Source organism: Poromitra crassiceps (genome assembly GCF_964638095.1).
Source record: "Poromitra crassiceps genome assembly, chromosome: 16".
Classification (NCBI taxonomy): Eukaryota; Metazoa; Chordata; class Actinopteri; order Beryciformes; family Melamphaidae; genus Poromitra; species Poromitra crassiceps.
The window spans coordinates 33,958,380-33,974,715 of record NC_139645.1 but is presented as its reverse complement, the minus strand read 5'-3'; the positions used below and the strand labels follow the sequence as shown (position 1 = coordinate 33,974,715).

Below are 16,336 nucleotides of genomic sequence, written 5' to 3'. Positions count from 1 at the left end.
GTTCCTTGACAAACAAGTACAAACACACACACATTTCTGACTTTAATCTCCGTATTTTATTTGATTTCTTTACCTACGGTGGCCCTAATATGTCGTTATACATTCCACACTGGAGCCTGTCAGATGTTGGCGTTTGTTTTGACCTTCCTGGAATCCCAGGTGGGTGGGGTGGAACCACAGAACTCTCCACAGTGCACACACAAAGTACATTTCAGTGAGCCTCAGTCAGGTTGCACAGACAACAGCATGACCCCATTGACTTTGTATTGGTTTGATGGCAGCTAAGTGTCTAGAGATAGTATGAGGAACAGCACTGATTGTGTCCTGAGAAAGGAATCTACCAATCAACATGATTGGTAAGTAGCAAATAGGGCTAGGGTTCCAAAAACCAGAACTATCCCTTTAATGTCCAGACTCGTATTGTCTCCATGGTAACACTTAAAATTCCATAATCGCCATTCTAGACAAATGACCATGACAAACAGTGGAAGGACGTTCTGTCCATTCAGGTTCTGTGGTGCAGAGCACACAACAGGTGGCAGAAAGTTTAGAGTATTTGAAAGTGTTATTTGAAAGACTTTACTGCCACTGATAACTTGTCCTGATGTGGTCAACTCCCCCCACCTGCTGCTCCAGGTAGGATAAAACAAACACACCAAAGTATTTGCGAATGCTGAGACCCGGGTCTGCTGTCCAGAACGCTGTTCAAGTCAAACAAGAGACGCCGACATGCAGTCAGGCTGCTTGAAGAAGTCAATTCTACTAAAAGAGTCTGGTTAAGAGAGCTGACTTAATGGCTGCAATGTAAATATGAAATATCATCTAAGCGAGATAACAGTTTGGTCCAAGATAGAGCTAGATTAGCTAACTACATTGAGTATTGTGGAGCTACAGAGATGCTCCGGCCTACATTGTCCAGACATAAGGGAACATGCTTGTTTGGTACAGTACAGACCCCAGTGAAAATCAAGATAAATAAATAAATCAATCAAGGTATCGAGAATTCGGACGATGTGACGTGAGTGATGTCTTTTCCTTCTTATTAAGTGTCTTTGAACGGATGCAGGATCCACATGCTAGCTGTCACATAGTACAATATCTCCCCCAGCCTTAGATGTGGGGCAGTTTGCTCCACAACTTGTATTGACTCGCCGAGCTGCAACGCAGCTGCTGCATCAAAAAATAGACCCGACACAGAAACTCTGGATGCAAGACGCGAGACGATGTGGCCGGTGTCAACGGTCTCCCCTATTAACAAGGACGCCGAAATGAAACTGCCGCTGCGAGACGAGGCTTTCACCTCGGATACGATTCTGGTGTGAAGTTAGGTGTGATGTGAGGGGCAGTGGTACAGTATCTCCCCCAGGCTTAGGTGTGGTGTGAGGGGCAGTGGTAAGGTATCTCCCCCCAGGCTTAGGTGTGGTGTGGGGGGCAGTGGTAAGGTATCTCCCCAGGCTTAGGTGTGGTGTTAGGGGCAGTGGTAAGGTATCTCCCCAGGCTTAGGTGTGGTGTTAGGAGCAGTGGTAAGGTATCTCCCCAGGCTTAGGTGTGGTGTGGGGGGCAGTGGTACAGTATCTCCCCAGGCTTAGGTATGGTGTGAGGGGCAGTGGTACAGTATCTCCCCAGGCTTAGGTATGGTGTGAGGGGCAGTGGTACAGTATCTCCCCCAGGCCTAGGTGTGGTGTGAGGGGCAGTGGTACAGTATCTCCCCAGGCTTAGGTATGGTGTGAGGGGCAGTGGTAAGGTATCTCCCCCAGGCTTAGGTGTGGTGTGAGGGGCAGTGGTACAGTATCTCCCCAGGCTTAGGTATGGTGTGAGGGGCAGTGGTAAGGTATCTCCCCAGGCTTAGGTGTGGTGTGAGGGGCAGTGGTACAGTATCTCCCCAGGCTTAGGTATGGTGTGAGGGGCAGTGGTAAGGTATCTCCCCAGGCTTAGGTGTGGTGTGAGGGGCAGTGGTAAGGTATCTCCCCAGGCTTAGGTGTGGTGTGATGGGCAGTGGTAAGGTATCTCCCCAGGCTTAGGTATGGTGTAAGGGGCAGTGGTAAGGTATCTCCCCCAGGCTTAGGTATGGTGTGAGGGGCAGTGGTAAGGTATCTCCCCAGGCTTAGGTGTGGTGTGAGGGGCAGTGGTACAGTATCTCCCCAGGCTTAGGTATGGTGTGAGGGGCAGTGGTAAGGTATCTCCCCAGGCTTAGGTGTGGTGTGAGGGGCAGTGGTACAGTATCTCCCCAGGCTTAGGTATGGTGTGAGGGGCAGTGGTAAGGTATCTCCCCAGGCTTAGGTGTGGTGTGAGGGGCAGTGGAGCCACTGGGTCAAGCTGCAAAGCAAACAGATTGAATGCAGATCAGAGCTGCATGCCGTGACCTGCTGTACCTCATCAGCTGGTGGATACTGACAGCTAAACCAAGCCTAGAGAGAACGAGACACATTCAGAGAAGACATGAGAAAGAAGAAGACAGAGACATATAGAAACACAGCTTCCACATTCAGCTCAGAACAGCTCAGGGTGGAGACCAGGTTTAACATTAAGCTTAGTGTCCTGAAGACATCACAACAAGCTTCCGTTCAGATACATCTAACAACATGAGAACAGCAATCCTGTGAAGCTAAATGAGAGACAGACAAGCAGAAGTATATTCCCTCCATACAAGCTCAATAATTATATTGTTGAAATCATCAGAGACTAGGGAGCTGTATCAGGATACAAAACAGCAAACTAGTCTCTGAGCGGTCGCTCACCAGCAGTGACATGAGGAAGGCGTGGCGGTAGAGGATCCTGATGCAGCCCAGACGCAGCGTCACCGCTCCGTCCAACGCCGACATGTCGCTGTAGCCCCGCCCCTCCGTCGCCCCGGGAAACAGACACAACTTGAAGCTGAACACCTCCTCGCCCATGATGGACACCGCCTGGAGGAGAGAAGAGGAACTACTCTCAACTACAAGTGGTATCAAAAGCACTGATAATAACTATACAGATGATGATGATAATGATAATGATAATAATAATAATAATAATAATAATAATAATAATAACAATAATAATAATAATAATAAATATATGTTATTATTATTTTATAAAACGGCTCTCTCAAATCAAGCAATCTGATTGGTTCACAGCCATTGTATAATTCCAGTAACCGAGTTCAATAACCCATGGCCATGGGTTATTGGTTGCCATGGCAACTCTCTTACTAAAAGGCAGAGCTGCGCTCGAGCCAAACAGCTTTCTCCTGATCTGCTGTATGGAGGGTCACTAGTCCTTACAATGAGTCATTATGGACGCATGATGGCGCAACTCTCTTACTAAAAGTACCTCAAAAACAAAATGGCGGAGACAGCTTTCAGATCCTTGTGAATCGATCTTCGCTTATAACTTTACTAATACTTCGCAGAAAAGGATGTTTTGTACAAGAATAGACGCGGGCTAATGTCTTAACCCCTCTCTCGCGCGCCCTCACTCTTAACCCCGCATTTCTAAATAAGACGTAACGTTACTTGGTGTCGGCATACGGCTCTGGTGTCGGGCTTTGCAAAAAGCTCTCAGCTTCTCAGCAAGCGCCAGGATTGGCCAATGTCGACTTCAGTCTCCAGAACGATCCAATCAAATCACCCGCACGTCTATCTTCTTGCTAGATGTCCCGCCTTACAGTAGTGTTTCAACTGACTATCAGAATACCATGCCAGTCGGACTTATAGTATTATTATTATTATATTATTATACTTGGAAACCGTTTTATAAAAGCAATATAGCACTCGAGCTGCGTGGTGTTGTGGAATATATCCCGCTGATAAGCTGTTATCCCACGAGGCCGCAGGCCGAGTGGGATAACAGCTTATCAGCGGGATATATTCTCCACAACACACTTGCTCTCATGCTATATTGCTTAAATGAACATCTAACATGGGAACAAAACAATATAATTTCAGATCAAATGAATATGAAGACGAGATGGATTTGTACCTTTTTGTGAATGGTGTTGGGGTCGACATCCGTGACCACGATGTCTCTGAGGCGAGCAAACACCTCCGTCTCTTTAGAGCGGACCAGGACCGAGGCGTCGATACCTGCAGACAGGTGTTATTCATTCACAATTCACTGTGTGAGTGTTATAAAGGGACCATTCACCCAAAAATAAAAAACACATATGGAGATATCGGCCGTAGAGATGTCAGCCTTCTCTCCAATACAATGGAACTGGATGAGATTCAGCTTGTCGTGCTCAAAGCAAAAAAAGTTGAAAAACTCAACAGCAATGTCTCTTTCCAGAAGTCACGACCCGGTTAGTCAAGATCTTGTTGTGAGCAGTTTCATGTAGGAACTATTTTGTTTCGACCAAACTACAGTAGCCTACACCCGCTAGCTGCTTGTGTATTGGAGAGAAGGCAGAGATCTTTATGGCAGACATTTCTCAAACTTGGCAACTCACACCAAAATGATCTAGATGGATAAATCGCACTACAGGTAAGAGGAAAAACATGTATTTTGGATTTTGCGTTGGGAAATAAAAAACAAAGTTGGTACCTTGGACTCTGATGTCGGCGATGCTGCGGCGGTCGTCACAGACTTCCACATGGAAACATCCCAACATGGCGAACAGCTTGAAGCTGAACATGCTGCCGTCTGCCGAGCCTTTAGACACTGCAGGAGAGACCAGGACACCTTATAATGAGCCTTTAGACACTGCAGGAGAGACCAGCACACCTTATAATGATCATAATCAGAATCACAATCAGCTTTATTGGCCAAGTATTTACACATACAAGGAAATTGGCTCCGGTTCGCTTAACTCTCAATGTACTCTCACACACAAGACAAAGAAAAGAAAAGAAAAAGTCTGCTCAGGCTAAAACAAACAAGAATCACAAATGATAATTAAACAATAACATTAACTACTATATACAATGCAATAATAATAAGTGTATGAAAGAGCGTCTATATTGAAAGTGTGTGTATGAAAGGTATTAATTAATACACAGGACAAGATGTTACTATCCCTTGTGCCAAAATCCGAGGAAAAACACATTTAGAAGCCCAATCCAGAATAAAACAAGCTAACAGGCTAACAAACTAATAAACAAGACACAAATCACCAGTTACCTACCCTAGCCAACAGCAGTATGAAGCATGTCATTGGGGTTTTCAAGTGGGCACCTTCCTTCACCGACGTTTCGTTAAGTTAGGCCCACGACACCTCAAGAAGGCTTAACGGTGTAATCCAGCGTCCTGGAAACACCCCCCTCCATGCTACCACCGCACAACTGCATATTACCTCACTATCTAAGCCTAGCTATCCAGGTCGGTTCGGTATGACATTCCTGACTACACCACCACTGTCAATGATTCAGCCCTGTTGATGCGGACCGTTAATCATGACCAACAACAAACAATCCCTAACTACACCACCACTGTCAATGATTCAGCCCTGTTGATGCGGACCGTTAATCATGACCAACAACAAACAATCCCTAACTACACCACCACCGTCAATGATTCAGCCCTGTTGATGCGGACCGTTAATCATGACCAACAACAAACAATCAATCTGACCTTAGCGAGCTCCCCAGCTAGCATGTTTCCTCCTTATCCACAGCCATTCACTTGCTCGTTCTGCTGCCTGAGACATGTTGCTAACCGCAAGTTTCAGGCTCCGTCCCCGAATGCCCAACTCAGTTAGTAAGGCAATAACGGACTTTGCCACAAAACCACGGCAGCCCACCTCTACAGGCCGCACTCGAGCCCTCCAACCTCGCTGCTCTGCCTCTGCTGCCATTTCAGCATACCTAGCTTTCTTGCGCTCATAAGCCTCCTCAACTCGATCTTCCCACGGGACTGTGAGTTCGATAAAATAAACTCTCTTCTCTACCTCAGACCACAGTAACAAGTCCGGACGTAGCCGGGTGCTAACTATATATGCTGGGATGACTAGCTGTTCATTCAAGTCAACCCTCATTTCCCAGGCTCCACCTACACTTAGCTGCCCTAACTTGTGCCTGACCTTAATTGGTCTAATCTTTTCTCCCTCACGTACAAATTTGATCTGTCTAGTCTCTTTGCTAGCAACTAGAGAATTTACTTCTAGCCGCTTTTCCTCAACTGCAGCTGCCAAACATTTCAACACCTGGTTGTGACGCCAGGTGTATCGCCCCTGGGAGAGACTGACCTTACACCCTGACAGTATATGCCTCAATGTACATACACTAGAACACAACGGGCAGGCACCATCCTCGCCCAACCACTGATTTAAGTTCTGGGGAGATGGCAGCACATCATAAGTAGCCCCTAGAATAAATCTAATTCTGCTGGCCTCCATGCTCCACAACTCTCTCCACTTCAACTTTCTCTTCTCTACACTCTCCCAGTTCACCCACTGTCCTTGCTTTGCCTGCGACACTGCCTTAGTACATCTTACTGCCTCCTCTTGCCTATGTACTTCTTCAACTACCATCTTCCTCTTTTCTATTACTGATGCCTTGTTCCACACAGGTTTCCCTATGCACAACCCTAAGCCTCCACGCCCATGCTGCACCTGACCTATGATATCCCTATGTCTAAGAGCTGACTGTGCTTGCTGTACTGCCTCCTTTGGGTTCCACTTCCTCCCTGTTTTAACTGTGGGCGCTACACTCCTAACCACTGGATCCTTTGACTGAGTCAGAGTCATTTCCAGTCTAACCTTAGCACACTTGAACTCCTCTGTCAGGCTAGATAATGGCAATTCCAATATGCCTTTCCCATATAAGGCTACACTGCTTAGGCAGCGTGGGACTCCGAGCCATTTTCTAATGAATGAGTTAATCATCCTTTCTAGCTTTTCTACCTTTGAAAGGGGAACCTCATACACTGTCAGTGGCCACATCAACCGAGGCAACAATCCAAACTGCAAACACCACAACTTTAACTTTCCTGGGAGCCCTGACTTGTCTATACTTGAAATACCTTGAATCATTTCCTGCCTCACCTCCTCAAACTGTCCCTTATCACTGAGACTTGCATCATACCATCTTCCCAAACTCTTGACTGGTTTCTCTAACACTGTAGGCACCACCTCATCATTTATAACAAACTTCTTACCTACTACCCTCCCTTTAATGATTGAAATACTCCTGGACTTACTTGGCTTCACTTTCATTCTAGCCCACTGCAGATTACTATTTAACTTATCCAACAATCTGCTAGTACATGGAGCGGTTGACGTCATAGTCGTCATGTCATCCATGTATGCCCTAATTGGAGGGAGCCGCAGCCCTCCCTGCAGCCTTTCTCCACCCACTACCCATTTTGAAGCCCTAATAATGATCTCCATTGCCATGGTAAAAGCTAATGGGGAAATTGTACACCCTGCCATAATGCCTATCTCCAGCTGCTGCCAAGCTGTAGTGTACTCTGCTGTGGTAAAGCAGAGTTGAATATCTAAGAAGTAGGCTTTAACTAAGCTCTTTATACTACCTGGCACTCTAAAGAAATCAAAGGCCTCCCATAACAGACTATGCGGCACTGACCCGAAAGCATTAGCCAGGTCCAAGAATACTACATGCAGGTCTCTCTTCTCACGCCTAGCTGACTGGATTTGGTGCCAGATCATGCTGGTGTGCTCTAAGCACCCGGAGAAGCCGGGAATTCCAGCCTTTTGCACCGAAGTATCTATTAGCCTATTCTTTTCTAGATAACTAGACAGCCTCTGTGCCACAACACTAAAGAAAACCTTCCCTTCAACATTAAGTAGACTGATAGGTCTAAACTGACTTATCTCTAACGAGTCCCTTTCTTTAGGAATGAAGATTCCCCCTGCTCTACGCCACGCCGTAGGAATAACCTGCTTCTTCCAGACTACCTTCATCAGCTTCCATAGAAACTGCAACACATCTGGAGCACTCTTATACAGCCGGTAGGGGACTCCATTAGGACCCGGGGCTGAAGAGGCCCTTGCACGTCTCACTACTTCTTGAACTTCTTTCCACCTTGGTGGGCTATCATCACACTGGCTCTCTATTTCACCAATAGGTGGAATATCAGCTGGGACTGTCATCTCTCTAAACCTTTCCCTATCTTTGTGAACCTCCTCCAAATATTCCTCAAGCTTCTGCTTAGGTACCATAAGGCTACCATTATTTTCCTTACTAAACAATGACTTCACAAATCTAAATGGATCCTTATAGAATGCTATTCTAGCTCTCTCTTTCTTTTTCCTATTTTTCCTAATGCTCTCTGCTCTTCTTAAAACTGCCAACCGATCCCTCACATCTGACTGCAAGCAATCAATGCCTTCCTTCTCAACCTCTGTAGCTTTTCTCCACTGCCTCTTAAGCTGTCTTCTCTCCTGGATAAGTCTATCTATCTCTTGTTGGCGCCTAGATTTAACTACCTCACCCTCTAGTTTCTTCCTTTTCTCAAAGACGCCAAACCTTTCCTTACCATAATCATAAATACAATCTCCCATTTTCTCCAACTTACTCTCAGCAGTTCCTTTAAGCTTCTCTAACATCCTAACCAAATCACTATTGATATCTTCCCACTTCCTACTTTCCGCTGCACCTGGCCACTTAACTCTAGGCTTCTGACCGCTAATCTTCTCCCTTTTTGGCTGGCTGGCCTCTCTGCTTTCCTCGGTGCTAGGACCTGCCTCAACATCAGGGGTGCTGATGTCCTGCGAGCTGTGGGTTACTTCCTGTCGCTGGACTTCACCCGACTGACTTGATAAACTTCTTAAGAAATAATTATCAATGCGGGGTCCCTGTGTTCCCTCTACCAAGCACCTCTTCCTGCCTTGATGGATTCTAAGGCCCCTCAAAGTTGTTACCTTCTGCCAGCCACACAAGCAAACCTGACGCTTCTTTCCATCTACATCTGAACTAGTGGCTTCCACTGACATGTTTTCCCTACTCATAGTCAAGTCCGTTCCAGAGTCAATAACCGTGTCAACCATAGGTGAGTCATCTTCCGCCCCCGCTCTCGCAGACTCTAGGGGTGTTTTTTCATAATTCTGTTTCGTAGCAAGTTTGGGTGTAACCAATGGCCTATTGGCCTTGGCTACTGCCACAATGAGCAGCTAACCCATTGCAGCCCCGATGGGGTCTAATCCCTCCTGTCAGCTGTCTTTCCATGCTGTCACTAGGTCTTTCCCTAGTTGTCAGCTATACCGGTATATATGGATATATACAGTTATAGGTAGGGCTGGCACGGATCAGAAAACCCACGGATCGGATCGCGTGACGGATTTTGAGCCACGGATCACGGATTTTTCGGATCAGCAAAAAAATATATAGATCAGATTTTTTCTCTCAAAATTAGATTTTCGATTAGATTTTTTTAATACTATTATAATTCTCTAACCATTTGTTGCCCTGCACAGCTCAAAAAATATTTTTTTCTCATAAGTGACACAATGTATGCTTTTACTCTGAAGGCAGGCAAAACTTCCTGTTTTAGGTGGCACTGCTATGCCTAACTTCGTGGCTGTTGCTTGCCCCAGTCACATGACACGGGTACAGACCTACAGACCAGACCAGGTCAGTCTGGAAATATAACGTTGATGCTACGTTAAGCTACTCAGTGGCCCCACGTATTGTTTTGTTGTTATGTGTCCTAAGGCAACATTTCACCGTCCGGTGATAATGTGTTTGTGAAACGTGTGCGCGTGTGTGTGTTGTGGCTCTCGTTATATTGTGCAGCGCGCAACACGCTGATCGCATTCCTGTGCTTTTTCAGAGGTGTTGAAATAAGTTTGTTGTCACGCTGTCTTTAGGAGCCACTAGCCACAGCCTTCAGAGATACTTTACAGCGGCGACAAGGGTTGAGGAAGCTCACTTGTGCTTGCCATGATTATTCCTGTCTGTGTCTGGCTGCGCTGGGCGTTCTCATACACTAACGTTAAACGTTAAATGAAACGAAAGGGGAGGGGGGGGGGGGTCCGCGGACCACGACGTTCCGAACCGTGTGCCGAACCGTGGGGGCTGATCCGTACGGGTCACGGATTATCCGTGATCCGTGCCAGCCCTAGTTATAGGCAGTTATTAATATAGGCAGTATTAATACAGTTATTTACGTGTATAAATAAGCTACATGTATAAACAATTTGGTCAGGTATTGCAGTTATTTATGTGTATGAATAAGCAACATGTATACATGTATACACAGGGGTAGGTGATACAGCTTACTGCACATTGGGTGTTCAAGCTTGCAAGGTGTTCAAAGTGATCACAGTGAAGTCCTGAGTATCCACTACTCACTTCCTCCAGGAAATTGACATTTTGCGACCACAATAATTAATGCAAATGTTTCAAAATACCTGTGATTTCTCAGCAAAAATGACAAAACAGGTTCCTCAACTTACAATTTTTGCCAGTTCCCGCAATTTTACCACAAAAATTGCAATTTTGGAGAAGTTGCCATTAGATAGAAAAAAAAATCTATTTCCCCACAATATCCCCCGTCCCTGGCCCCGCCAAAAAATCACGCGAAACTTCATTTTTGATCGCAACAATCAGAAAAAAGTCCTGGAGGGACTGATTACTGTTATGGGCTATTAAAGTTAGCGGTGTGGAGCTGGTGTGTTCTGACCTGTCCGGCCCGCTCCGGCCCGCTCTGGCTGCTTGGCCCCTTCCCCAGCCTCTCTGTCCCGTGCCGCCGCGAGCTGAGGAGGCACCACGCTGCTCAGGAAGCTGAAGGTGGACAGCAAGGCTCTGGTGTGGAGGAGGACATCCAGGGAGGAGAACTCAACCTGGGACGACACACAGCAACCAGGTCTAACCAGGTCCATCAGGTCTAACAAGATCCAACAAGGTCTAACAATATCCAACTAGAGCCGTTTTCCCACATGCGTACCGGAAAATTACCTGTAAGTCAATATCGGACATTTCCCTTCACACTTCGGCTCGCGCATGTGGGAATCTATCAGCGAATTTGCCTGTATGTTGTGGGGGCGGGGGGAGGGGGGAGCTTATTTGGGGGGTCGGCAAAACTCGAAATAAGTTCGCTTGTCAGTTGTCACACTATAAATCACACTCGTTTGACTTAAGAGCAGCGTCAAGCCGCCAGCATAATCAACACAGCCGATTTCCCCCTCCCCTCTCTGCTCGAGAGCAGCAGCCACAGACAGACACAGCGAGAAAGGCTTGCAAGCTGCTCAACGCTTGTATGTATGTAGAGAAAGCAGACTGGCTTCGTTTGATGTGTCCGGGGTTGCCTTCGGAAATCAGCAAGCTGACATAGGCTACTGCTCTTATTAGGCTATCACAAGATCATTTCGCCAGTTTGCTTTAATGTGCGCGAATGATTAGATTATGCCCGCTGGAACATTAAGCAACGTGTGTAGGCTACTTCTCGCCCATGATTGAAGGACCGCTGTCGCGGAAAATGACTGGAACCGTTTCCACTTGCGTCCCCTTAAGAGCATACCGGTCTTCTGACTAGGTCGAAAGTGGTGAAATGTCGGGGACGACGGGGTCGCGCTTATACCGGCATGGCGCCTTTCTCACATGCAGGCATTAGACCACATTCCGGTCATTTTGCGGTACAAAGCGCATGTGGGAAAAGGGCTTAGGTGTAACAAGATCCACCCAGGTCTGAATCAAATCTATACGGATATATAACTAAAACCAGCTCATAGTTAAAGTAAAACATGCAGCATTTTTCATGCTCAGTGGCACTTATCCGTCAGACTGGTCTCCCTCCTCAAGCTGAAGCTAACATGTTATGAAGCTTCTTTAATTCAGTTCATCTGCTGCTATGGAAACACATCACCCACCTTCAGTTTTTGCTCTGTGTTGTCGAACAGAGTCTGGAAGCTCGGACCGGCCGAGTCCGCCTGTGGGAGAGGGAGGGACACAGTCAGACAGACAGACAGACAGACTGTTTTTCAACTCGTGTGTTTTTCATCCCTGGCTGTACCACATCATCCGACTGTCTGATCTTTGCTGACAGGTGATGATTTCACCTTCTACCAGTGTTGTAGTCCAGTCAAGTCGGACTGTCATTTTCAGGGCTCGTGACTCGACTTGTCTCAGAGGAGTTTACAGTGATAAATATATTGTGATATATATATATATGATATAATATATAGTGATGCTATATAGATAAACACACTAACTTCATCCTGTGAGACATGCTTGTCGGCTATATAGATAAACACACTTCATTGCATGCTGGGTAACAGTTGAGCCTGAAAAAGCAGTTGAAGTCCTCACCCTGATGAAGGTCACCTTGAGCAGGTCTGAGCCCTGCTGGTCTGAAGAGCGCACCAGGTGCAGAGGCCGGCTGTCTGCAGACACAGAGGCAATTCAAAGTGCTTTACAGAGTCATAAAGTAATTGACTTTATGTGTACTTTCCTCCCATGCCTAATGCGTCGCAAGCTGCTAACGTCATCAACGAGACACACTTTTTATTTAAAAAATTTTTATCAACACTGCACCACGTGATGACTGGCTGATGTCGACTCGACTTTAGTTCAAGTTCAAGTTTATTTCGCCATTTGCATTAAAATTTGCATGAAAATGCATTGGAATTTCTTGTTCACAAGCCACACACAAATATAAGAGCAGCACACATAGGACAGTACCAAAAAAAAGAACAGGGTAAAACATGGGTACAGTCAGCATGTCGGCTCAGTGCAACGGTTGTAAAAGGAATAAAAGTAAGCGAAATAAATAAAATCAGATCAAATCAATAAAGTGCAATGTGCTAAGTGCTATTCCGAGTAGCAAGTCCGCACATTAAGACCCGGATAAAAGATGTAAAAGATAGAGTAAAATAGAGTAATAAAAACAACAAACTACTTCAAACAATAAGGTATAAGATAAAGTGCACTGGTGCTACTTATTTATTTAGGAATCGTACCGCCTCTGGGAAGAAGCTGTTTACCAGCCTACTTGTAGGAACCTTGTGCTTTGTTGTTCTGTCAGGGCAGCGCTCTCAGCGGTAGCATCTACCTGAAGGCAGCTGGGTGATGAGACCGTGGCCAGGGTGGCTGGGGTCCCTGATTATTTTCAGGGCCCTGTCACAGCTCCTTTTAATATAGATGCCTCTTACTGAAGGCAGATCAGCACCAATGATCCTCTGAGCTGTTCTCACTACTCTGTCAATAAGAGTACGGTCATCTATGGAACAGCTTCCATACCAAGCCATTATGTTCCCCGTGAGGAGGCTCTCAACAGTGGATCTGTAAAAATTGATCAGTGTCTTGATGGACTTTATTGATAGAAACGTTCACTTGAAAAAATCAGGAGGCGTGCAACCCCTAGTGTGTGTGTGTAGGTGTGTCTGTGTGTGTGTACCTGGTGTGTCACAGTAATCCAGGCCCACATGGTGCAGGTAGGCTGTGAGGTTCATGTCGTAGGTTCTCAGCTGGCCCTCGGCTCCCAGCTGAGACACGCTGAGGGCCAGCAGGCTCTGCTCCTCACAGGCCTGCCGGGTGAGCTCCAGCCGAACCTGCACACACGCACAGGCACACACGCACACACACACACGCGCAGGCACACACACACACGCACGCACACACACACACACACACACACACACACACACACACACAGATTAGTTATTTCCTGACTGAATACACTGCAAAAAGTGAAATCTTATCAAGTGAAGATATCTTGTATTTGGTACAATAAGTGAAATATTGAGTAGAGATGATCTTGCATAGCTGAATTTCACAATTCCATTGGCAGATAATTTTGCTTATTTGAGTTTTTTTTTTTTCAGTTTAAACGTCTTTTAAGACTTTTCACTTGATAAGATTTCAACTTTTGTAGTGATGAGGTGGTAGACTTGAGGTCACACACACACACACCCACACCCACACCGACACACACACACACACACACACACACACACACAGTGAACCGACTCACCGACTTGACTTCGAACTTGAAGTGCAGGTCGATGAGCTCCTCCAGCGCTGATCTCTGCTGCTCGTCGTCCATGGACCTCTCACTGGTGTCTTCATCTGAATCTGACAGACAAACACATTAGTCAAGAACATGACACAAACTGACACAAACACTGATGAAAAACCCACTCAACTTAAAAAAGAAAACGTTTGACAAAGACAAACCAACAAAAATTACCTAATTACCTAAGAACTGACCCCCAAAAAGGATAAATAAAATGTACTATGTTATTCTATACAATTATATACTGTGTGTGTGTCTATCACAGGCATGCAGACAGACATTCTGGCGCCTGCCAGGTTCAGGGCAGTCTTGTCTTTACATAAGAATGTCTTTATCAAACGGGTGTTGATTGACGGATGTTAAAGTAACCAATCAGCACCCATCTGTGTCCATGGCGACCAGTAGGGCGGGGGGGAGGCTGAGCATGCGGGACTGGACCTCCGGCGCCAGAGGCAGAACCTGCAGGAGAAGCACAGGTTCAAACATCAGAGACATTCTCTCAGTGAATGTTCATTTTTGTTCTTCTGAAAACTCCTCTGGGGGAGGAGCCTGTGTGTACAGAACCAGGCATACCTTGGCGGTTGGGGAGGAGCCTGTATGGACTGAACCAGGCATACCTTGGCGTTTGGGGGAGGAGCCTGTATGGACTGAACCAGGCATACCTTGGCGGTTGGGGGAGGAGCCTGTATGGACTGAACCATGCGTACCTTGGCAGTGGGTGTGGAGGGGGCGGAGCCTATGCGAGGCAGGGGGATGCTGTCCACCAGCTCGAGCACACCCTGGATCTTCTGGTCGGAGATCTTCACATGTAGCACAGGAAGCTCTCCTGACACCTTGAACCTGGAGCGGGAAGTCACATGACCACCAACAGCCAATCAACAGGCAGCTGTGTCTGACAGAAACCATTGCGCTGGTTCCCTTGTCAGGAAGTCATGGCATTTCTGTATGAGGATTTGGGTTAATTGCTTGAAATAAGGTTTATGAAAACTGAGACCTTTGTGTTCAGCAAGATAATCTTCACAAATGAGGACCACTTTTATTATTTAAAAAAAATCATCAAAATGGTAATAATAATTTAAAAAAAAGTAACGCTTCAAAGTATCATAAACTTTTGTTAATCCCACAATGTAAACAGTCACACTGCAGTGAGGCAGCATGTCAGACACATGAGAAGAAGGCGAGATGGAAGAACATTTATTGTTCAGAAGATAATGTGACTTTGGAAAATGGACCGAATATTGATGACTATGGGGTCATAATCTGAGATTACCTTCACTCCTCCCATTGACTCCAATAGATTCAGGTCTCCTAAGTGGGCGTGGCTGTGGAAAACCATAGACACTGCATGAAATAGGCCACGCCCATCACGGGGGAAATCGCTCCGTTCACTCCCATTCACCAGCGTAATTTTCCTTGAATTAAAAGCTGTTGTGTGGTGGGCTGCGCAGACAACAAATGTAAAAAATCGCCAATTAAAGTTTTTTTGTAGTCCCGAGCAAAACAAGGAAGCCATTGAGCATTCCCGAGAAGAAAATGTGGATTTAGCTGTCAAGGAAGTAAGTTGGACTGTTCATCTTCCATATATATGATGTTTGTGTGCAACTACGTGACATAGGAGAACGCCAGTGTGTCTGATGCCATCTGTCTGACGTTACACCAGCGTTATTTTCATTAATTTAAACATGCCTAAAAGCTCATCATGTGTGGGATCGTTTATCCAGCGTTGTTTGGGCAATGAAAAGGGACACTGCTCCAGGCCAACTGAGTTCATTTTCTCGATGTACCTTTCCCTCTCCATTGGAGGAAGTGTACTGAAATAATCTTTTGACATCATCTAAAAAGAAAACTGTCCAAATCCCTGTAAAACCCCACAAAACTATTTCTATCTGACGAGAGTTCCTCCCTTCGCCCCGGTTAGCCGCGGTTTGTTTTGCTAGCTGCAGTCATCAGTCAGTGCTTCCTTGTATTTTCCCCCGTCTTGGGCGTGGCTTCTGAATGATGACGTGTTTTGCAGTGTCTCTATACTGTTCGGGAACAAATGCAACGCTTGTATTTATATTTGGAGGCCTAGGTCACGTCCAGGTCACGTGTGTGTGTGTGTGCGCGTGCGTGCGTGCGTGCGTGCGTGTATGTGTAACCGGTCTCAGCTCTAACTTAGAATAGATACTGGGTGGTAAAAAAAAAATTCCAGATTTTTTTTTATCCCATTTTATCCCCCGTTAGTGCTCACTTGATTTCTCAATCCTGGTTGCTACTCCATCCTCTGCCGATCTGGGGAGAGCCGAGACTGGCTCCATGCTTCCTCCGAGACATGGGCAGTCAGCCAGCCACTTCTTTTCACCTGCCAGATGAAGCTTCACCGGTAGGACATAGCACGTGGGAGGTTCACGCTATTCCAACCAGTTCCCCTCCCTCTGAACAGGCGCCCTTAACGACCAGAGGAGGAACC

The 16,336-nt window shown here is 46.2% G+C and overlaps 1 protein-coding gene and 1 pseudogene across 2 annotated transcripts in view; both read right to left on the bottom strand.

The window, feature by feature from the left end:
- The window catches only part of LOC310791602 (intermembrane lipid transfer protein VPS13C-like), a 98,344-nt pseudogene extending 84,427 nt beyond the window's left edge, over positions 1 to 13,917 (bottom strand). The window contains exons 1-9 of the transcript in view: positions 13,846 to 13,917; positions 13,270 to 13,423; positions 12,183 to 12,256; positions 11,744 to 11,803; positions 10,558 to 10,717; positions 4,522 to 4,638; positions 3,961 to 4,064; positions 2,739 to 2,906; positions 2,373 to 2,408 (exon numbers count right to left, since the gene is read on the bottom strand). The product of the transcript in view is annotated as an intermembrane lipid transfer protein VPS13C-like (transcript). The remainder of the gene's footprint in view (positions 1 to 2,372; positions 2,409 to 2,738; positions 2,907 to 3,960; positions 4,065 to 4,521; positions 4,639 to 10,557; positions 10,718 to 11,743; positions 11,804 to 12,182; positions 12,257 to 13,269; positions 13,424 to 13,845) is intronic.
- Positions 13,918 to 13,936: 19 nt separating this feature from the next.
- Positions 13,937 to 16,336, bottom strand: part of LOC310791601 (protein NLRC3-like) — a gene marked incomplete at both ends in the record, with an annotated part of 50,930 nt that continues 48,530 nt past the window's right edge. The window contains 3 exons of the mRNA XM_083653267.1: positions 13,937 to 13,946; positions 14,267 to 14,346; positions 14,505 to 14,727. Coding sequence (XP_083509393.1) covers positions 13,937 to 13,946; positions 14,267 to 14,346; positions 14,505 to 14,727 — 313 coding nt within the window. The remainder of the gene's footprint in view (positions 13,947 to 14,266; positions 14,347 to 14,504; positions 14,728 to 16,336) is intronic.